General features: G+C 43.9%; 1 protein-coding gene across 1 annotated transcript in view; it reads right to left on the reverse strand.

Annotated features, from left to right (window-relative positions):
- CNRIP1 (cannabinoid receptor interacting protein 1) overlaps positions 1-23,500 on the reverse strand; it is an 86,505-nt gene that overhangs the window by 56,651 nt on the left and 6,354 nt on the right. The window contains exon 2 of the mRNA XM_077485941.1: positions 10,079-10,223. Within this exon, the coding sequence (XP_077342067.1) occupies positions 10,079-10,223 (145 nt within the window). The remainder of the gene's footprint in view (positions 1-10,078; positions 10,224-23,500) is intronic.

A 23,500-nucleotide genomic window follows, 5' to 3' on the forward strand; every position in this document is an offset into this window, starting at 1 on the left:
TTGTCCTCTGTGTCCAAAATATACACCTCCCAGTTACCAATGTGGCTATAAATTTTGGGGTACCAGGCGTTCCTGACACTCATTAAAATTAAGAAACCAGCTTGGATAAACAGTGAAACATTTTCAACATTATAACTTTATAAGCCCAGTTGAATGAAGCCAAATACTACTTGCAGTACCATGACCTGGGTGAATAAGAACCTTAACAGACAATCTGCAAGCTACCGCAATCAATGAATTTTTTTTTTTTAAATAGATTTGAACAAAATACAGTAAACTTTAAATTCACCTTTTGCATTGGGTTACATGTTTACTCCTAACGAGGGTATTTTTCTCCCTCACAGCTGATATCACTGTTGATATCAGCTGTATTGTTCATTTACAGAGATCTGTGAATGAACAGAATGCAAGTCCCATCTGCCACAGCAGGAATAAACTCAGTCTATTGGAACTTCCTCCAGCTCTGCACCTGAAAGCTTGTACGGGCAGAGAGTTCAAGGAGGTGTTTTCAGGAGCCTGACATTGACCGCTCTATCCACTGATTGCAGGTGCAATACTTTGCAGGCTTCTGTAAAAAAAAAAAAATATATATATATATATATATATATATATATAATAATAAATATATTTTATATATATATATATATATATATATATATATATATATATATATATATATATATATATATATATATACACACACACACACACACATACATATATTTATTTTATTATATTATAATATATATAATGTGGCAACACGCAGGTAAAATCACCTGGTTGTATCCAGGATGGGAAATATGTGTGCCCTAGATTCAGGCTTTATGCAGACTTGTACAATTAGAGGGGAAGAGTTAATGAGCCCAGCTGAAGTAAGTGGGCTCATTAAGACCTCTACAAAAAACCCCAGCATGCTTAGGGAGATGCTCCATCCTGTAACCAGTTTTGTGTTGTATAGACTGGGGAGTGTGACACCTGTTCTGTGCGGTGAGTTAACGCCTGTGTGGCAAACCTCTACAACAGAGACAGGGACTGGTGCAGCACAAGGCTGCACTCAGTTGTTAGACAGGGAATCTAAATGTGTAATTAGAGGTCAAGCTGACCAGGATTTATTTTCATGTTTTATTTTTTGTTTGGCTGTTATATGTTTCACTGCATGTAGCATAAATAAACCGCATCTTTTGTTTTTTGCACCTACAACGATGTCTGCTGTGCCTGATTTTGTGTTGTGAACCCATCCAGGGGGTCACACACACCCGCTGCCGAGCTAACCCCTCACAGTTGGTGGAGAATTTTGGCAGTTTTTTTTCAATTTTTTTAAAGGCCAGCATGGAGGAGATACTGAGACAGCTGGCTCTAGCAAATGCAAATCAGCAGCAAACAAATGCGGCTTTACAAAAGAGCCTTGCAGCCCAGCAGAAAGCTCACCTGCAGAGTCTGGAAGCTCAGCAACAAGCCCAGCAGCAATCTGAAGCCCGCTTCATAGACCTGTTGCAGAAGCAAGAGCAGAATTTTCAACAGAAAATAGAGACATTAATACAGCAACGTCCGCAGACCAATGAAGCAAGTGGTTACAATAATACCGCATCCTTTGGTGTGAGCCGTTTATTGACAAAAATGACTGGAGAGGATGATCCGGAGGTGTTTTTGACCACATTTGAAAGGACTGCTGAAAGGGAAAAGTGGCCTAAGGAGCAATGGGCTGGACTGGTGGCCCCTCTGTTAACTGGGGAATCGCAGAAAGCTTATTATGACCTAGAGCCTGACCAAGCAAAAGACTATGTGGTGCTAAAAACAGAAATATTGGCACGGCTGGGTGTTACCCTGGCTGTCCGGGCTCAGCGTGTGCATAATTGGACTTTTCAGGTTGGAAAACCACCCAGGTCTCAAATGAATGATCTCATTCACCTGAGCAGGAAGTGGCTGCAGCCAGAGACTTTGACCGCACCAAACATTGTGGAACGTGTTGTTATGGATCGTTTCCTGAGAGCTCTTCCTACTGCCATCCAAAAATGGGTAAGCCATGGAGACCCAGAAAATGCAGATAAACTTGTGGATCTGGTTGAGAGGTACTTGGCTACAGAGAACCTGACCACCTCTTCCAGGGACTCACGGACTTTCCACCCTAAGACCAGATCATTCCCAGTGGCGGGTAAGATGACTCCAAGGGGTGAGGGTGGAGAGAGTGAGAGGGTGGGAGTTCTACCTAAGGTCTGGCGGGAGCAGCCCATGCTGCAAGAGACAGCGAAAAAGATTATTTGCTACCGCTGCCGGCAAGAGGGACATATTGCAGCCAATTGCCCCGTTGTGGATGAGCCTATGCAATGTGACTTTATAAGGGAGAGACGTCAGTCGCTGTTTGCGACAGTTGCATGCACTGCCATTCGGGGACCTGAGAAACATTTATGTAAAATGTGTATTAATGGTAGAAATGTTGATGTGTTGCTGAATTCAGGTAGCCTGGTAACATTGATAAAAGCTGAATTAGTTACTACAGAGGTCTCTGGGAAGAACAGGGTGGCTGTTATTTGTGTGCATGGGGACACCCGAGAGTATCCTGTAACTTCAGTGTTTTTTGAGACCCCCAAAGGTAACCTCTCTCATCAGGTGGGGTTAGTGTCTCACTTACCACATGATGCTATTGTGGGAAGGGATTTTCCAAAATTCTGGGAACTCTGGGATTGTCCTGAGCCCCCCACTGGTGCCCCTATAAACCAGGAAGATGACCAGAATTCCTCTGGGAGTGGTGAGGACTCTCCTGAATTTCCCTTGTCGGTATTGGCGGGAGAAACTCGAGAAACTGGGGAGGAGCTAACATCCTTAGATGAAAACATGCAGTCTGTGGAGTTTTCGGATCTTGAGGTTCACAGGGAAAATTTTGCCACAGAACAGTTAAAAGACCCCACCCTAATAAAGGTACGGGAAAAATGTGGTGAAAATAGATGGCGAGTTAGTGAACCCAGATAAGACTTGCACTTATCCTTACTTCACTATGGAAAGGGACCTGCTGTATCGAGTGGCTCAAAGGGCAGAAGAAACCATTGAGCAACTTGTAGTGCCCAAACCTTACAGGAAGTTGGTGTTAGAATTGGCCCATGGGCACATTCTGGGAGGTCATCTGGGGGCCGAGAAAACCAGAGAGAGGGTACTGCAGAGATTCTATTGGCCTGGGGTCATGAAGGAAACAGAAAATTATTGTTCCTCCTGCCCTGTGTGTCAGAAGTCGGCACCTATGCCACATTTCCGTGACCCGCTGGTACCTCTTCCTATCATTGAGGTCCCCTTTGAGAGGATCGCAATGGATTTGGTAGGTCCGATAATGAAGTCTGCTAGGGGGCATCAGTACATTTTGGTTATATTGGACTATGCCACCCGTTATCCGGAAGCAATTCCTCTTCGAAATACCTCGGCCAAAACCATAGCCAAAGAGCTATCTCTTGTTTTTAGCCGGGTGGGTATTTGTAAGGAACTGCTTACGGACCAAGGTACACCCTTTATGTCCAGGGTTATGAAAGAATTATGCAAGTTGTACAAAGTGACACAATTGCGTACATCTGTGTATCACCCCCAAACAGATGGGTTGGTTGAAAGATTCAACAAAACCCTAAAACAAATGTTAAAGAAGGTGGTGGATAGAGATGGAAAGAATTGGGACTGTCTAATACCCTATCTGATGTTTGCCATTAGGGAGGTACCCCAATCCTCTATGGGTTTCTCACCCTTCGAGTTGCTCTATGGGAGACACCCAAGAGGGCTGCTGGATATCGCCAAGGAAACTTGGGAAAATTAGAGTTCTCCTCACAGGAGTGTGATTGAGCATGTCGCCCTGATGCAAGATAGAATTGCACAGGTAATGCCAATCGTAAAGGAACATTTAACCCAAGCGCAGTTAGCACAGCAGAGAGTGTACAACCGTGGGGCCAAGACCCGTACTTTTTCCCCGGGGGATAGGGTCTTGGTGCTAGTCCCTATGGTTGAAAGCAAATTTCTGGCCAAATGGCAAGGTCCATACGAAGTAATTGAAAAAATTAGTGAGGTGAACTACAGGGTTAGACAGCCAGGAAGGCGAAAGCCGGAGCAGATCTATCACGTCAATCTGCTGAAAGCCTGGAGGGATAGGGAATCCCTAGTCGCAGAGACTTTGTCACAAGCACAGCCTGATTGCTTAGTTCCTGAGGTTGGAATAGCAGACACCTTATCGAAAGCCCAACAACAGGAGGTTAAAGAGTTTGTACTTCGTAACAAAGAGATTTTCTCTGAGCTGCCGGGACAAACATCTGGCGTAGAGCATGACATTATCACCCCGCCAGGAGAAAGGGTAAAACTAAAACCTTATAGAATACCAGAGCCCCGACGGGAGGCAATACGTGGGGAGGTTCAAAGGATGCTGGAATTGGGTGTGATAGAGGAGTCCCAGAGTGACTGGTCCAGTCCTATCGTACTAGTGCCCAAACCTGATGGGAGCTGGCGGTTTTGTAACGATTTTCGACAATTGAATAAAGTTACAAAATTTGACACCTACCCCATGCCGCGCATAGACGAGTTGATTGACCGGCTGGGAACAGCCCGATATATGACAACTCTTGATCTCACCAAAGGGTATTGGCAAATTCCCCTGGCCGAGTCGGCCAAGGAGAAAACTGCGTTTGTAACCCCAGATGGGGCATTCCAATATAAGAGAATGCCGTTTGGGTTACAGAATGCACCGGCAACATTCCAGCAGAAAATGGATAAGATTCTGAGGCCCCATCAGAAATATGCTGCAGCTTACCTGGATGATGTGATTATCCATAGCACAGACTGGGTCTCACATTTGCCAAAAGTACAAGCAGTCCTAGACTCTATCCGGGAAGCTGGATTTACGGCCAATCCAAAGAAGTGTACCATTGGACAGGAGGAGGCCAAATATCTTGGGTACACTATTGGGAGGGGGGTGATAAAACCCCAAGTCAATAAAGTCAAGGCCATACAGAGTTGGCCACGTCCCAACAGCAAGAAACAGGTACGAGCCTTTCTGGGAATCGCTGGCTATTATCGACGATTCATTCCCCATTTTGCTTCTCAGGCTGTGCCCCTCACCAACCTGACAAAAGGGAAAGACTCGGTCATGGTTAAATGGTCCCCAGAGGCTGAAGAAGCATTTCAGTCCTTAAAAACAGCCTTATGTAGCCAGCCAGTGTTGTACTCACCAGACTTCTCTAAGGACTTCGTGGTACAAACTGATGCATCAGACGTTGGGTTAGGAGCAGTGTTATCCCAGGTCTGGAACGGGGAAGAGCACCCAGTCATTTACCTCAGCAGGAAGTTGAAGTCCCATGAGGTAAATTACTCCACGATTGAGAAGGAATGTTTAGCAGTGAAGTGGGCTCTAGATTCCCTTCGGTACTATCTGCTAGGTAGGCACTTTGACCTGGTGACTGATCACGCTCCTTTAAAGTGGATGGCTCAGAACAAGGAGACCAATAGAAGGGTAAATAGGTGGTTCCTGGCCCTACAGGAATTTAACTTTACAGTTAAGCATCGCCCTGGTGTTAAAATGGGGAATGTGGATGCTTTGTCTCGGATACATGCGTGTCTGACTGCTTGTGTTACAACCCCAAGGTTGAAACAAGAGGGGGGGGTATGTGGCAACACGCAGGTAAAATCACCTGGTTGTATCCAGGATGGGAAATATGTGTGCCCTAGATTCAGGCTTTATGCAGACTTGTACAATTAGAGGGGAAGAGTTAATGAGCCCAGCTGAAGTAAGTGGGCTCATTAAGACCTCTACAAAAAACCCCTGCATGCTTAGGGAGATGCTCCATCCTGGAACCAGTTTTGTGTTGTATAGACTGGGGAGTGTGACACCTGTTCTGTGCGGTGAGTTAACGCCTGTGTGGCAAACCTCTACAACAGAGACAGGGACTGGTGCAGCACAAGGCTGCACTCAGTTGTTAGACAGGGAATCTAAGTGTGTAATTAGAGGTCAAGCTGACCAGGATTTATTTTCATGTTTTATTTTTTGTTTGGCTGTTATATGTTTCACTGCATGTAGCATAAATAAACCGCATCTTTTGTTTTTTGCACCTACAACGCTGTCTGCTGTGCCTGATTTTGTGTTGTGAACCCATCCAGGGGGTCACACACACCCACTGCCGAGCTAACCCCTCACAATATATACACACACACACACACACACATATATATAGAGAGAGAGAGAGAGAGAGAGAGAGAGAGAGAGAGAGAGAGAGAGAGAGAGACAGAGAGAGATAGAGAGAGAGAGAGAATTTTTTTCCTTCAAAAATATGTGAATTCATTATTTTTGTGTGTTTAGCCTTTTAGACTGCATTCACACCTATGTGAATATATTAACCACTTAAGGACCGGAAGATTTTCCCCCTTACAGGCCATTTTTTGAGATACGGCACTAGGTCCTTTTAACTGACAATTGCGCAGTCATGCGACACTGTACCCAAAGAAAATGTACGTCCTTGTTTTCCCATAAATAGAGCTTTCTTTTGGTGGTATTTAAATCACCTCTGTGGTTTTTATTTTTTGCACTAAATACAAAAAAGGGCAACAATTTTGAAAAAACAAACAAAAAAAAAAAAACAATATTTTTTACTTTTTGCTATAATAAATAACCAAAAAAATCAATTAAGAAAAACTCAATTTCTTCATCCTTTTAGGCCAATATGTATTCTTTTACATATTTTTGGTAAAAAAAATTTATTGCAATAAGCATATATTGGTTTGCGTAAAAGTTATAGCGTCTACAAAATAGGGGATATAGTTATGGTATTTTCATTATTATTATTTTTTTTTTACTAGCAATGGCGTTGATCAGCGATTTTTAGTGGGACTGTGACATTCCGGTGGACAGATTATTTTCAGGCCATTAACATTTATACAGCGATCATAGCTAAAAATAGCCACTGATTACTGTACAAATGTCGCTGGCTGGGAAGGGGTTAACACTAGGGGGCGATCAAGTATTTAAGTGTTCCCTAGAAAGGTGTTTCTAACTTTGGGGGAGTGGACTGCCTGGGAGTAGAGAGAAATCGCTGTTCCTGATCACTAGGAACAGCAGCTCTCTCTCTACTTCCCTCCCTGACAGAACAGGGATATGTCTGTTTACATTGACAGATCCCCGTTCTGGCTCTCTGAGGAGCGATCGTGGGCCGCCAGTGGACATCGAGGCTGCCAGCCATGTGCATCGGCTCCGGCACCCCCTATATATTAAAGCGGCCTTCGTACAGCTATGGAGATTCGCGCAGTAGAGCCAACCTGTCACTGTTTAACCACTTGTTTTACTGCGGCAGATTGGCTCTGCTGAGCAATATCACGTTATACTACATGATCTCGCAAGGCTTGCATAGCAGGTCCCGCGGACTCGATGTCCGCGGGGATACCGGCGATCTTCTCATGGAGAGGAAGAACAGGGAAATGCTGATGTAAAGAAGCATTTCACCATTCTGCCTAGTGACACTGTCACTGATCACAGCTCCCTGTAATCGGGAGAGGTAATCAGTGATGTGTCACAGCTAGCCCATCCCTCCTACAGTTAGAATCACTCCCTAGGACACACGTAACCCCTACAGCGCCACCTCCTGGTTAACCCCTTCACTGCCAGTGACATTTTTACAGTAATCAATGCAATTGTATAGCATTGATCGCTGGATTAATGCCAATGGCCCCAAAAATGTGTCAAAAGTGTGTCCGCCATAATGTCCCAGTCACAATAAAAATCGCTGATCGCTGCCATTAATAGTAAAAAAAAAATGTATTAATAAAAATGGCATAAAACTATCCCCTATTTTGTAGACGCTATAACTTTTGCGCAAACCAATCAATAAACGTGTATTGCGATCTTTTTTACCAAAATATGTAGAAGAATACGTATCGGCCTAAACTGAGGGGGAAAAAAAAATATTTTTGGGGGATATTTATTATAGCAAAAAGTAAAAAATATTGCTTTTTTTTCAAAATTGTCGCTGTTTTTGTTTATAGTGCAAAAAAAAAAAAACGTAGAGGTGATCAAATACCACCAAAAGAAAGCTCTATTTGTGGGAAAAAAAGGAACGTCAGTTTTGTTTGGGAGCCACGTCTCACGACCGCGCAATTGTCAGTTAAAGCGATGCAGTGCCGAATCACAAAAAACGCTCTGGTCTTTGGCCAGCCAAATCCTCCGGGGCTGAAGTGGATAATGACGGCGGCTGGTCGGCAACTAGTTAACTCATATTTTGTCATGTTATAACATAATAAGATAATGGCAGACAGACACTGGCTACCTCTAAGTACAGAGGCAACATCTCCACAATACTTTCACCCCCTCCTGCTACAAAATGGATGTTCATTGGAAAGAAGGGCTGTTATTGATTAAAATTTTCGTGTTCGATTAATCGTTTTTTTTAATCGATTAATCGACTAATTTAATTATGACGCACATACAGATCCAAGTACTTTTAGCTGATCTCCTTGCATTGCAGCTGTGCATTAGTCAGTGGCAAATGTGGTATACACTATATGCAATCACCCGACACTAGTTAGTAACTAGTTAGTAACTAGTTAATCCATGACTTAACTTCACAGTTCATAGAAATACTTTTTAAATTCAAACTGTAGCACTGACGTACCGTATTTATCGGCATATAACACGCGCCGGCGTATAACACGCACCCCAAGTTTAGGAGGGAATTTTGTGGAAAAAACTTTTAGGAGGGAAATTTAAGGAAAAAAACTTACATTTAAATGCCCATCAATGCAGCCTTATCAGTGTCCATCTGAAGCCTTGTCAGCATCATTTGCAGCCTTGTCATGCAGCCTGTCCTCATTGCAGCCTTGTCATGCAGCTTGTCCGTCGTTGTAGCCTTAGTGCATTGTCCGCTTATTTTTTTTAAAATGGCGCCGCCGAGATGTCCTGTGTATCTCGGCAGCGTCCGGAAGTTCTTGGCAGCTTTCGGCCGCTCTCGAACCTTCTCGGCGGCTTTTGGCCGCCTCGGCCCTTCTCGGCGGCTTTCGGCCGCTCTCGAAAGCCGCCGAGAAGGGCCGAGGCGGCCAAAAGCCGCCGAGAAGGGCCAAGGCAGCCGAAAGCCACAGAGAAGGTCAGAGAGCGGCCGAAAGCCGCCGAGAAGGGCTGAAGGCGGCCGAAAGCCACGAGAAGGGCCGAAGGCGGCTGAAAGCCGCGAGAAGGGCTCTGGGTAGCTGACAGCCGCCCAGAGCCCTAAATATTGCGCGGAAATCGCGGAGTATCGGCGTATAACACACACCCGCAATTTTCCCCTGATTTTAAGGGGAAAAAAGTGCGTGTTATACGCCGATAAATACGGTAAGTCATTTTTTTTTCCACAGTAGCGTGAAAATCCCTCCACCTCCAGTCTAACTAATCACTCTCACCTTATGGCATGGACCCCTGTGCAAACAGGTGGTCATGCAAGCGGGTATCAAAAGGGTTATCACAGACCATAAACTTCTCTCACGTCTCCTTAGATCTCAGCAAGGACGCCAGGTCATGGGGAGAAAGAAAAGATCTAAGTGCTCACCGCTTAAGTATAAGATTTCATTTTTGTGTTCAAACACAAACTACTCACATAAAGATGATAAAAGTACAGCATGTAAAGACGACAATAGTGTTAGTTCCGTAGGGCAGCAGCGGGTGACGTCATGCGTAGCTCCAACCCCGTACGTGTTACATTCAATCAGAACTTCACCGGACTCCTCCCCCCTTCCCTTCGTTAGCAGACGGAGGCACCTGGGGAAGGGGGGAGGAGTCGATGTCCATGATGTCACCGGATCTCCGATGGAACTCCCTGAAGACCCGGAAGCCAGTGGAGAGATGAGTATCGATCAAAAGAATTTTGATCCATCAAAAAAATGAATCTATTAATTGAGGAATTATTCTTTAATTTCCACAGCCCTATTGGAAAGATAAATCTTTTACCATCAGAGTCTCAGTCAAAAATAAGAAACAGATAATTTAGCACATGACCATCTAGAAAACACTGAAATATCAGGTTTGGGCGGACTTGCCCTTTAATTCATTAAATAACAGACTTCTATTCAGCAATATTATTCTTATGAAGTAATTATGGATCAGTACCTGGATGATGACTTGCAGGGGCTGCCTCTCCCCACTCTTGGTGTGGGTCACTCCTTCTGTGTCATAGAAAGCTGAGTAACAGACAACCTGCGGGTCTCTGGATTTCTCCTCCAGCGGAATGATGATTCCACCTAAGTTTATAGTCCTGAAATAGATATCATTGGACAGATCAATAAACAGCTACACAGATTAAAATGCCTTAATTGTGAGCCACAGACATTCGATCAATAATGGATCAAGGGCTATGCTGGTGCCCTTGTTTTCTGACCTTTTTACACCAAGAATAAGATACGTGCGTGTTCTGCATCTTGCAAGGATGTGGATTTTTTTATCTTGTCGAATGGCAAATAAAACAGTTTTCTGTTTTAGACCCCTTTCACACCAGGGCATTTTGCAGGCACTATAGCATTAGAAATAGCGCCTGCAAAACGCCCTAAAGAAGCTGCACCATTGTGTGTAGTGTGAAAGCCTGAGGGCTTTCACACTACAGCGGTGCGCTGGCAGGACGTCAGAAAAAAGTCCTGCCAGCAGCTTCTTTGGAGCGGTGAAGGAGCGGTGTGTTTACCGCTCCTCCGCCGCTGCTCCCCATTGAAATCAATGGGGGAGCGCTGTAATACCGCCGGCAAAACGCTGCTATTGTGGCGTATTGCCGGCGGTTTTAACCCTTTCGCGGCCGAAATGCGCCGCTAAAAATAGAGGCGTTTTACCGCCCACGCTATCGGCGGTGTGGTGTGAAAGGGGCCTTAAACATAGAAAAACAGATAAGTGATGGCAGAAAAAAAAAAAGAGAGTAGTCCATCGAGTCTGCCCGTCTTGTTTTTTTTGCATGTTTTGTATTTTTTTTAATTGGGTGGGAGGTTTATTTTTTGTTACCCTTTTTGTCTGAGAATAGATCTATGTTTGTCCCAATCATATTTGAAGCCATTTAATGTTGACTGGCTCACTACCTCTGTTGGAAGTTTATTCCAAGCATCAACTACCCTTTCAGTAAAATAATACTTTAGATTCGTTTTGCACTTTCCTCCAGATAGTTTGAGGTCATCTCCCCATGTTCTTGAGTTTGGTTTCATATTGAAAAAAAAACTGCGCTCCCGGACCTTATTCACCCCCTTGATGTATTTAACCAATTTATACGGCTACATATCTTTGGTTAAAATAACCCAAATTAGTATAAATCATTTGGTCTTGTGAAAGTTATAGAGTCCACAAGCATTGGTACCAATCATTGAAAATTGATCACACCTGATGTACTGACGGCCTATCTCATTTCTTGAGGCCCTGAAATATCAGGACAGTACAAATACCCCCAAAATGACCACTTTTTGGAAACTAGGCAGTTAGAGGTATTAATCCCTTCAGATCTGCGCTATAGCCGAATGACGGCTACAGAGCGAATCTGCTTTGCCGGGAGGCTGTCAATAAACATCCTCCCCTTTGCATGCTCGCCACTCCCCCCTGAAGTCAATGAGACACAGGTGATCACAGATCGGACTAAGGGGTTGATCCTGACCCCTTACCACTTGATCAGCTGTCAGCCAATGACAGTTGATCGCGTGATATAAACAGAAGATCGGTAATGGGGTTTCTTTTCTTCTCGCGCTGACAGCGTGAGGAGAAAAAAAAAGCCGATCACTGGCTTCTGTTGAAGGGACATTAGTCCCAAAGAGGAAGAGGCAAAGCCGCCTCATATGTGCCCACCAGTGCCAACTGTCAGTGCCACAAATCAGTGCCCACCAATCAGTGCCCACCAGTAATAATCAATGCCACCTATCAATTCCCATGAGTGCCACCTATCAAGGCCCACCAGTGGTGCCAATCAGTGCCACCTAGCAGTGCTGCCTATCAGTGTCACCTACCAGTGCCAATAAGTGCCTATCACTACCACCCATCAGTGCCAGCTATCAGTGCCACCTATTAGTGCCCTTCAGTGCCACCTACCATAGCCCATTAGTGCAACCCCTCAGTGCCCACCAATGCCACCTAATCAGTGCCCACCAGTGCTACCTGATCATTGCCCACCAGTGCCGCCCATTAGTGCCCATCAGTGCCACCTTATCAGTGGCCATCAATGCAGCCTATCAGTGCCCATCAGTGTAGCCTCATCAGCATACATCAATGAAGGAGAAAAATTACCTGTTTGCAAAATTTATTAACAAAATATAAAACGGTTTTGTATTTTCTTTTTAAATCTGTCTTTCTTAATTTTTTAACAAAAAATAAAAAACCCAGAGGAAAAGAAAGCTCTATTTGTGGGAAAAAAAATGATAAAAAATTCATTTGGGTACAGTGTTGTATGACCTCGCAATTGTCATTCAAAGAGTGACAGCGCTAAAAGCTGAATATTGGTCTGGGCAGGAGGGGGGTTTAGGTGCCCAGTAAGCAGTGGTTAAGGCTCCGTTCACATCTAGGTGTTTTTCTGCAGTAAGCCTCAGATCTAAAAACGCCCTACAAGACAAATCCCATTCATTTCAATGGCCCCTGTTCATATCTGAGCATTCTGTCGTCTAAAGCAAAATGGCTGTCGCTCAAAAAAGTACATGAGCTTCTTTTTTGGCAGATTACAGGTGTTTTACTGCTATTACATTGGTGACCTTTTAACTTCTTGCTGCCCCTCTCACCATCAAATGATGGAGGGACAAGGCGGCTCTTGTTCTGGGAGGACATCATATGACAGCACCCCGGAATGGCTGCTATCATGAGGGCATGCAGAGCAGTGATCATGGCCACGGCGTATTTGTTAGGATACAGCGTAACTCTGACTCTTTAACCATGTTATCGGCTGTGCCCAATCGCAGCCGCTTACATGTATATACGGAAGTGCTTTTTTACACAAAGTTGTCAATTTATAAGAAATTTCTAAACGCATAGTAAGTACATAGCAAAAATTACACCCCAAAATATATTCTGCTTCTCCTCCTGAGTATGGCAATACCACATGTGTGAGGGTTTTCCACAGCCTGACCACATACAGAGGCCCAACATGTTCTAAGGGCATACATTTAAAATCTAATTTGATTACCTATTACACTTTTGTGAGGCACTGTAGTGGCATGGATGTGGTACGGATGAAAACTGATGTGCCACGGATGAGTACTGATGTGGCACAGACCTGCCACGGGTGAGTAATGATGTAGCACGGATTTGCAACGGATGAGTACTGATGTGGCACAGATGAGCATTGAAGAGGCAAGGATGAGCACTGGTGAGGCACGAATGAGCACTGATGAGGCACGGATGAGCACTGACCAGGCATGGATGTGGCACGGATGAGCACTGATTTGGCACATCAGTGCCACATGAGCTCTGCGCAAGGATGAGCACTGAAAAGGCACAGGTGAGCACTGATGAGGCACGGATGAGCACTGATGTGTCATGGATGTGACTCGAATGAGCACTGATGTGGCACAGATGAGCACTGATGTGGCATGGATGTGGCAAGGATGAGCACTGATGTGGCATGGATGTGGCACAGATGAGCACTGATGTGGAATGGATGAGCACTGATGTGGCATGGATGTGGCACAGATGAGCACTGATGTGGCATGGATGTGGCACAGATGAGCACCGATGTGGAACGGATGACCACTGATGTGGCATGGATGAGCACTGATGAGGCACAGATGAACACTGAAGAGGAACGGATGAGCACTGATGAGGAACAGATGTGGCATGGATGAGCACTGAAGAGGCAGGGATGAGCATTGATGAGGCGCGGATGAGCACTGAAGAGGCACGTATGTGGCACGGATGAGCACTGATGAGGCATGGATGAGCACTGATGAGGCGCAGATGTGGCAGTGGCATGAATGAGCACTGATGTGGCATGGATGTGGCTCGGATGAGCACTGATGTGGCATGGATGTGGCTCGGATGAGCACTGATGTGGCATGGATGTGGCACAGATGAGCACTGATGTGGCACGGATGAGCACTGACATGGCATGGATGAGCACTGATGTGGCATGGATGAGCAATGATGTGGCATGGATGTGGCACAGATGAGCACTTATGTGGTACTGATGAGCACTGATGTGGCATGGATGTGGCACGGATGAGCACTGATGTGGCATGGATGTGTCTCGGATGAGCACTGAAGTGGCATGGATGTGGCACAGATGTGGTACTGATGAGCACTGATGTGGCATGGATGTGGTACGGATGAGCACTGATGCGGCATGGATGTGGCACGGATGAGCACTGATGTGTCATGGATGTGGCGTGGCACGGATGAGCACTGATGTGGCATGGATGAGCACTGATGTGGCACAGATGAGGCATGGATGATTACTGATGTGGCATGGAGGAGCAGTGATGTGGAACAGAAAAAAGCACCGATGTCGCACAGATGAGCCATGGATGAGCATGAATGATCTATGGATGGGATGGATGAGCCATGGATGGGCACAGATCAGCGCCTGTGGGAACTTCAGATCTTGCCCACAGCGCTGCTGCACCGCCTCCCTCCTCTCCTCGCACACTGTACCGATCGGTGCAAAGAGAGGGGAGGAGCTGAACCACACAGGCTACGGTTTGTTGACAACTGAACGCTCATGTGGTAAAGGGCCCCTGTTATTGGCCCTTTAACCCGATCTGCAACATGCCGGGTCTGGAAGACCCGACGGTCATGTCATTCCCGGGTTTGCGTCCGGGCGTGATTCTAGGAGGATGTCATATGACGGCGTCCCAGAGTTATCCAACCGCGCTGTACCTGTCATTCTTTTCTTTCCTCCAGACTGCACATATTACATTCATGAAATCTTATAGCTTTATAGATAAAAAGGTACCAGGATTTTGATCCCCTTTTAAATGGTAAATAGGTAAACATTCTATAGGAATGCTTTCACTACTAAGTAATCTGATAATCCTCCTGTCATGGAGTAGTTTTCCAACTATTAGCTCCTGATTCAGTGACTGCCCTCAGCTGGGAGTATCAGTAACCCAGAATGACTGGTCACCTACTTCACCCTTTTGGTCCTGTATAGTCAGGATCTAGATCAGGGTTTCTCAACCGGGGTTCCTCCCTAGGTTGCTAGGGGTTCCTTGAGCAATGAGAAATCGCATTCTCTCAGATAAGTTCCCACTGACACCACTGATCCATTTAGCCATCTGTAAGCCCTTGTACACACGGTCGGACATTCTGACAACCAAATCCGTTGGATTTTGTCCGAAACTGTTGCATACACACGGTCGGACAAAGTTGTCGGAAAATCCGATTGTACATAACGTGATGATGTTATTTAGTTATGACGGGACTACGTTCAGGCTAGTAGCCAATAGCTTTGGTCTAGGAATTTGATCTGAGCATGCGTGGCACTTTGTCCGTCGGAGTAGGCTACACATGATCGGAGTATGTTCCGATCGGAAAATTTTACAGACAAGTTGGAAAACTTGGTCCGTCGGATACTCAGATGGAAACAGACCGATGGAGACCAAACACAGTCGGATTATCCAACAAAACGGTCCGATAGGACACCTTCCGACCGTGTATACAAGGGCTAAGGGGGGAGTTTGTTCAAATGACCACAAGTGTAAGGAGCATTCTTCCCACTGACCGTCAAACAAATGTAGTAGAGAGCCTGAATCAAGGTGAAACAATATTTTTCTTTAATGACACACATATTTAGGTGTTGCTACCAAGAGCATTGCCTTTCTGTAAATTGGGGAGCAGTGGGGGCATGGACAAAGTTTCTAATGTGGCCAGCACAGCTATCTTCTGACCGAAGGGAACTGAGTTTGTTTGCAATCCCATATTTTAGCGTGCCACCATCTGGACCTTCAGAAATAACACTTGACTGAATTTTAGATAAGTCTAATGCTGTTAATTACTGGCACATTTGTTCAGTAATTAGAGTGTAACTGTTTTTGAGGAATATATGATGTGAACAGATAGATTTGGAAAGTTTTCTTTAAAAAAGCCCAGAACCCCAAATCACATCCTAATCCGGCTTCTATGATTTGTATTAAAGTTAACAAGGCATAAAATCCTCATTTGCAGTGTGTTGAACGTAGACTAAGACGAGATGTGACGGCTCTCTATTGGGATGAATGATAACAGCAATGACTAACTATTAAAACCAACAAATATTTCTAGTGTCTGCAAACGTTACAATTGCTACAAATAAAGATATGACAAATTTTACCAAGAGTTTGATAATCTCCGGAAGGAGAAGATACCCAGGTAATGGGAGAATAGCAATTGTGACTTGACCCAGTTAACTTGCAGATGAAGAACGTGCTTTATTAATGCAGCTTTTTTTTTTTTTATAATTAAATTAAATGACAAATATTTAAATGACCATTTGTTAACATCTCATGCCGAAAATGTCACTTGCCAAGCAGTTATGTTGATCCACTCGCTTCAATACTTTGACCAAGGACAAGTATGTAGATAAGGACATCTCACTCTTTACTTTCCCGATCTACACACTTATACTTGGTTGGTGACTTAGACAGGCTATACATGGGTCAAATTCCGAAATAACTTTCTTATAAAAATCACAACCAAGAATTTTTCTTTCGAATTTTCCACCATTAGTGGGCTGCAGACAATTTTCATGTAGCCATAGAATTTGAGTGATTGGGCATGTTGGAAATTTTTAGAAAAACTAAAATTTCCAATCAATGATGGAAGAATTGTGCAAGAAATAGAATAGAAAAAGAAATGCGCATGAGCCGTGACCTGAAAAGAAAAGAGGATTCCCAGTCACGAAAATTATTTTCTGCAACAAGAGGTGAAATTGAAGGCTTGGTTGGTCAAATTTCAAAATCAATGGTGGCAGCATCGGATCGCAAAATGCACAAAATTTCTGATCTTCGAAAGAAAATTTGTTCAGAATTCGACCCATGTATGGCCTGCATTAGAATGTACTGAAGCCAGATGGTCAATATAATAGCCAGGCAACTAGCAAAATTAGGTCAACGTTTGCAATCTCCATTTTTCTCTCAGTATAGGTTTGTTTTTAAGGATAACTGTACTTTTTAAACTGACTATTAAATACCCCTCTAACATTCCCCCAAATTCTACACTGTCCATGCTTCTCAAACAGGTAGATGGCCTTTCCATAGAAATAAGTGGGGATTGTGTTGCCCATGTGTAGTCCTCATAGGAGGTGGCTGTGGAGCTTTCGGCAGATGTCCCAGTAGAGATCTACAAGGAACAGGGACAACTTAGTGTAGGATTTGGGTAGAATGGGAGGGTGTGTTAAACAATAAGTGTACTAAGGGCTCATTCACACCAGCATGCAGTGCGGGAAAACCATGTTCTGTCCTTGTTTCCCACGCTGCGTTAAAAACACACTAAGTGTGCGATCTGCTGCGAGTGTCAATGTTTTCCGAATGACAACCCAAATTCAGATTGCAAAGGCAGCACCTTTGCCTGCACCAGATCTCATGGTACCGCAATACCATCCAATGCAGTTGCCGTGAGTTTTTGGTCCGATCATTCAAATAAACAGGCTGAAACTCACACTGCACTGAATCGCACAGGAACCGGGATTGCATTCCTATGCATTTCAGGTGTGAACCAAACCTCTTTTACCAAGAGAAAAGGGCTTGGACATCCAACAATTCATTGTCTGGATTAAAGGAAACCTGTCAGAGAAAGATGGAGACTGTCAGTTGACTGCCTTCATAGAAATTTTACTTACTTTTCTCACTAGTTAAAGCAGAGCTTCACTGAAATGTAGAGGTACCACTCATCCAGCTCCCTAGACCCCCCCCCCCCCCCCCCACATTACAGATCCCAGGAGGCTGCAGCACCAGTCTCACTGTGCCAAATGATCTCACAAATGCGCAGTAGGGAACTGGTTGTTATTCATCAGGAAGTCACAGCCGACTCCTAAATCCATGAAGGGGGCACCAGGGACCCGCAACATTGGGAACAATCAGCTGCAGGAAGACAGCGCTGGACTCCATGGATTGGTATCGGATATTTAAAAATCAGCAGCTACTGACTTTTAATAATGTTTTTTATTTTTTATTGTATGAACTTCTTTAAAATAAATTCCTAACCTATTATAAATATATTGATATTGTACTGTACTGTAGACTAGATTATGGAAGTCAGTTTATTTTTACAGCCATGTTGCCTTTTGCCAGTTAATCATCAAGGGAAAAATCAGTGTAACGTCTAACACCATGCAAAATCTTTTGCTTTGTTTTGGTCAAAGCAGGAAAGTGATAAAACCTCCGCCAGGTTATTATCTGCAGTCTGCATAGTGATTGGGCAGATAACAGGTTGTATGTGTGTGTTCCTCACACAATTTTTTAGAACTCATGGTATGTCTGTGCAGCTGCTGTGTCCCAATAGACATCAATGGGACTGCCTGCAAACCTGTGTATCCCTGTGAGGGTAATAGAGCCCTGCATTGGTGTACAGCATTTTATGCCCAGTGTGAATGAAGCCTTAAGCCTCGTACGCACGATTGGATTTTCTGCAGACAAAACCTCAGACTTTTGTCCGAAGGGCGTTGGCCAGGAACTTGTCTTCCATACAAATGGCAAGGAATTGTCGGCCAACAAACATGAACGTAGTGATGTACTAGACGTACTACGAGCCGATAAAGAGGAAGTTCAATTGTCAGGTGCCACCTTTGGCTCCTTCTGCTAATTTCGTGTTAGTAGAAGTTTGGTGAGTGTTGATATGCGCTTTTCATTTTGCGCTTTTCATTTCACGCTTTTCAGTTCGTTTCTGAATGCCCGTTTTCAACCAGCATGTTGCGGAATCGGAGGAGATAACGTATTATTTATTATTGGCCTTGGAGTTATTGCTTTGACCCAAGTCCAGTCCAGGAACAGGAGAATTTCTTAGGCCAAAAATTGGTTGCTTTATTAATTAATCGTAACCAATTATGTCATATGCTTTTGCTGCAGGAGCTCCAGGAGAGTAATGCAGAAGATTCTCGGCATTATCTCTGGATGACGGACCCCTGCTTTCATCAACTCTTGCCATCGTTGATCCCCTATATTAAGAAGCAGGACACATGCATGAGGCTTTTATTTTATTTTTTGTTTGAATAATGATTTGATTTGGTATATTTTCTATATTTTTGGATGCATAGAATGCACTTTTTGGTTAAGTTCTATTGGCAGATAGCATGTCTAATTTTATTTGTTTTCTTTGTTTTAACGCACAATAAAAAAATTGTGTAGAATAATACTTGGCTATGTGTTTTAGTTCAAATGACAGTTTGGGAGAAGGCAGGTACTGTACATTTAAAAAGTACAATGTAAAATTAATTAGGGACATCAACATAGTTGTATCTTTGATCCTCAAAACTACAGGATATTGGTGTTGTGGTAACTTGATACACAAAAAATAAAATTAAATCTTCTTGATATCACTATAAAAAAAGCCTTTTTAAATACGTTTGGCAGAACTCTGTCAATATCACCAACAAGGCAGCTTCATTATTATCCCATTATAAAGAAGAAGAGAATGCATTTTAAGATTTCATAATTTGCCGCGTCATGAATGTGAATTCTCCATTACGAACTCTAGTTTTACAAGACCAACGACTTCTGGCTCATCCTTGCTTCCGAGCATGCACGTTTGTACTTTGGAATTTTGTCCGACGGACTTATGTACACACAGTCGGAAAATCTGACAACAGACATTTGTCCACGGAAAATTTTAAAGCCTACCATCCAACATTTGTCCATGGAAAATGTGACAATTGTCCGATGGAGCGTACAAACAGTTGGATTATCCGACAACAGTCTGTCATCACACAATTCCCGTGTGTACGAGGCTTAAGGCTCTATTCGCACTTCGCGATTTGAAATTGTCAGGCAATGTGCATTTGCATGCCATTATCTTTCAATGGCAACCCAAACATGATACGTTCCTGCCGTGATTGTTGCATGGCAAGTCACGCCTTTAAAAATCGTGTGAAGCATTTCGCCTAATAAGAGCAGGAGCTTCTTTTCAGACAACAAAACAACCATAGGGCTGCCCCAAGTGAATGGGCTGGTCCTATACAGCGCAAACATCACTCTTTGAAAATCACATAACTGGAATGCTCATGTGGACAGAGTGAAAAGGCCCATACACATGGACAGAATGTTGGGAGACATTTGCCAATACAAAAAATATTGGCCGTCATTCTGCCCGTGTGTATATCAGTCTGTTGTCATTTTTTCTACACTTGGAACAAGAATACTGGTGATGGGAATTTTATAGTCCTTACACCATTAGATTGCTTCATTTGAACTTATCTCATTTGAAATCAATTTTGGTTAAAAATATTTTCATATATTTTTTGGAGGATCACAATATTTATTGAATGATTTATGGTGCATTCATTTTCACACTGATGAATATATTATATTATTGAATCAGCGCTGGGATTATTATTTTGTTAGTTCCTTATTACCTGTCTGGTGAAACCATTCTCACAGTGACAGTAAAAACCTGACAGGGGTCCTAAATCCCCCCAAAAAAAAAATTATTATAATGTACATTGTTCACCCACAATTTTTTGGTTTTTTTAACAGCTAGTGGGGTGATCAAAAAAAAAAAAAGAATGGATTTCCCCATCCACACATTTGAGGGTAATAGAGGAATCCTCCCTGCTGTGCTAGGGACTGTCAGAATACACTGATCAGTGCCGACTAGCGGCAGCTTTGGTTGCAGGAAAATTTTCCAGAAATCCCACTCGAGAGAAGCCAATCATTAGATCGACTTAACTTGAGCATGAACAGCCATAGATAGATATTTTCGATCCATCTGTTGCCAGCTATAGTTAAACTGAGGCTCCTACAATTCAACCATGGTATGGGGTGAGGGAGGGGGCCACGGTCATCCAATCAATGACTTTACCTGAGCACTAGGGTGACCACATTTCCAAATTCAGGGACATTCCACTTCCCCAAATTTTTGACAATCTTATTTGTGACCTCATAGATTTCGGTAGATGCTGGGCCTTGTACTTCTTCACTAGTTGGGGAGCGGGGCCATTTTACATCTTCAGCTCTGAGGGGTTCATGCTGCGACCTGTAGTCCTTCACTTTTGGGTGGCTGTGTCAGTTTCACTCTAGGAATGAAGGTGCCCAGGACCTGGGACACCTGCAAGTTGCGGGACTGTCCCCGGCAATCAGGGACACGTGGTCACCCTATGGTGCTCACCACAACCATTAAACCTGCAACAGTGGCTCCATTCTAAGACCTGCAGTTAGACTAGGTGAGGGCAAACACATGAAAACCTAACAGCATTTTTACAGCTTCCGTATTGTGTTTACATCTAAGATAATATGATATCATGAGTGATATCACAGCAATTCCTTTTAGTTTGGAGACTGCACAACTTGTGCAGCTCTGTCCAGTGTCTCCATGCAGCAAAAGATCACTGCTATGTGTATGTATGTTTTTTTGGTTGTAAACCCTTATAGACCACTTTTACCTACAGGTAAGACTAGATTAAGGCTTACCTGTAGGTCCAAGAAATATCTCCTAAACCTACACGGAGATATTTGCAAATGACAGGCACCGCTGTCTAGGCATGCCGCTGCTAACGGCAATCATGCCATTAGTGGCGGCTCCACAGCGGCAGAGCCGCGATACCCGGAAGTCACTCCGGGTATCATGGCGGCGTCGGAGGAGGGCGACAAGGGTCACTTCGGGGCTTCCATCTCAGGTAAGTTATTCATAATGAGCTAGTATGCCCTACCTTTGCCTTGCAGGGTCTAATTTCATTTTCAGTAAGGCTTCACTTCCTCTTTAAAATTTAAAGTGGTTGTAAAGGCTGAAGGTTTTTATCTGAATGCATTCTCTGCATGAGGCAGCTGCCCCCCCCCCCCCCCCCACTTACCTGAGGCCAATTACAATCCAGTGATGCGCATGAGAGACAATTCTTTAATCGGCTTTAACCACCAATCAGGAGGCAGATTTGTGAGACCCATTTCCCAATTGGCCAAAGTGTCAGGCGATCCTTTTGGATGCCTAGTGCTTTGGCGTAAGAGGAGACACACGGCAGAGTAAGCTGGAGGAGTGGACACCAGAGCCGCCTTGGCTGCTGCCTGCACTCCAGGAGAGGGCACCACAGCCCTGCCACATGAGCGGGTAAGTGCTGAACCACCCGCGATGGGAGGGTGTTGTTTGTTTGCTGCCCCCCTCTAAAAGAAAAACCCACCAGCCCCCACTGCTTCTGGGATGTGTTGTAGAAGACTGTGAGGGAAGGAGGGAAGCTGAATTTCTGTCTTAGGTTCTGGCTTCCGGTGCATCTGACTGGAAGTGGGAGCGGGTACCTGTCAAAACAAGGTACCTGTCCCCCCCCCCCCCAAAAAAAATGCCAAATGTGGAGAGGGGGAGGATGCAAACAAGAGGAACTTCCTCTTTCTGGTGAAGTTCTGCTTTAATACATGAACTGATGACAAAAAATGTGCAAGGCACATATGCACACACTTTGCATGACAATGTAAGACGTGCAAATAAATGTTTTACTTTTGGACCCATTGCCTTATAGTATATGTAAACCCTCCAATGTGTACAAAATTATAAAGCAAACGTGATCTGTGCCAAAATGGAACAACACATACAATCTGTGTATTAAATACCAAGCTGCAGTTACTAACTGAATATAAATGTAGGAAATGTGTATGTAAGCGTGCTATACCATCATAATACCATTTCACACCATAAATGGCTGCAGGTGCACAGAATATTGTATAATGTACCAAGTTTGTGAACAGCGAAGTCCGTGTAAAGTACAAAACTAGTATTTCTAGAACTTCAAAAAAGTGCATAAATAATAAAAGTAATATCAAGTGCAAAATGTGCAACTTGTGCAAATTATTAACTTATTGTTGGCTCCCACATGTTATACTGAAAATAATGTAATTGTAAAATAGTATGAGGGAGAAAAAAAGGAAAGTGAAAAATAAAGTCCAAATGTATCACTTCTTGCCTCATAAGCCCCATACACACAATCGGATTTTCCGACAACAAAACCATGGCTTTTTGTCTGAAGGATGTTGGCTTAAACTTGTCTTGTATACACACAGTCACATAAATGCTGGCCAAAAATTCAGTGAGAACGCGGTGACGTACGGAAGTTCAATAGCCAGTGTGGCTCCTTCTGATTGATTCAGAGCATGCGTGAACTTTTGTGCGACGGACTTGTGTATACACGATCGGACTTTCCGACAACAAGTTTTGTTGGCGGAAAATTTGAGAATCTGCTATCAAACATTTGTTGGCGGAAATTACAACAGCAAATGTTCGATGGAGCATACACCCGGTCTGACTTTTCAAAAACAAGCTCACGTCGAGCATTTCCCATCAGCAAATCCGACCGTGTGTACGTGGCATTAAATCGGACACGCACAAAAATTTTCCTCATACAATACCAGATCGTACAATTTTAGTTTAGTCAGTATAATTGTCGTCCGAAAATACAATACAAATACATTACAACACATGACATCA

This window comes from Lithobates pipiens, unplaced genomic scaffold (genome assembly GCF_037356315.1).
Source record: "Lithobates pipiens isolate NorthernLeopardFrog02 unplaced genomic scaffold, aLitPip1_a1.2 Scaffold_18, whole genome shotgun sequence".
Taxonomy (NCBI): domain Eukaryota; kingdom Metazoa; phylum Chordata; class Amphibia; order Anura; family Ranidae; genus Lithobates; species Lithobates pipiens.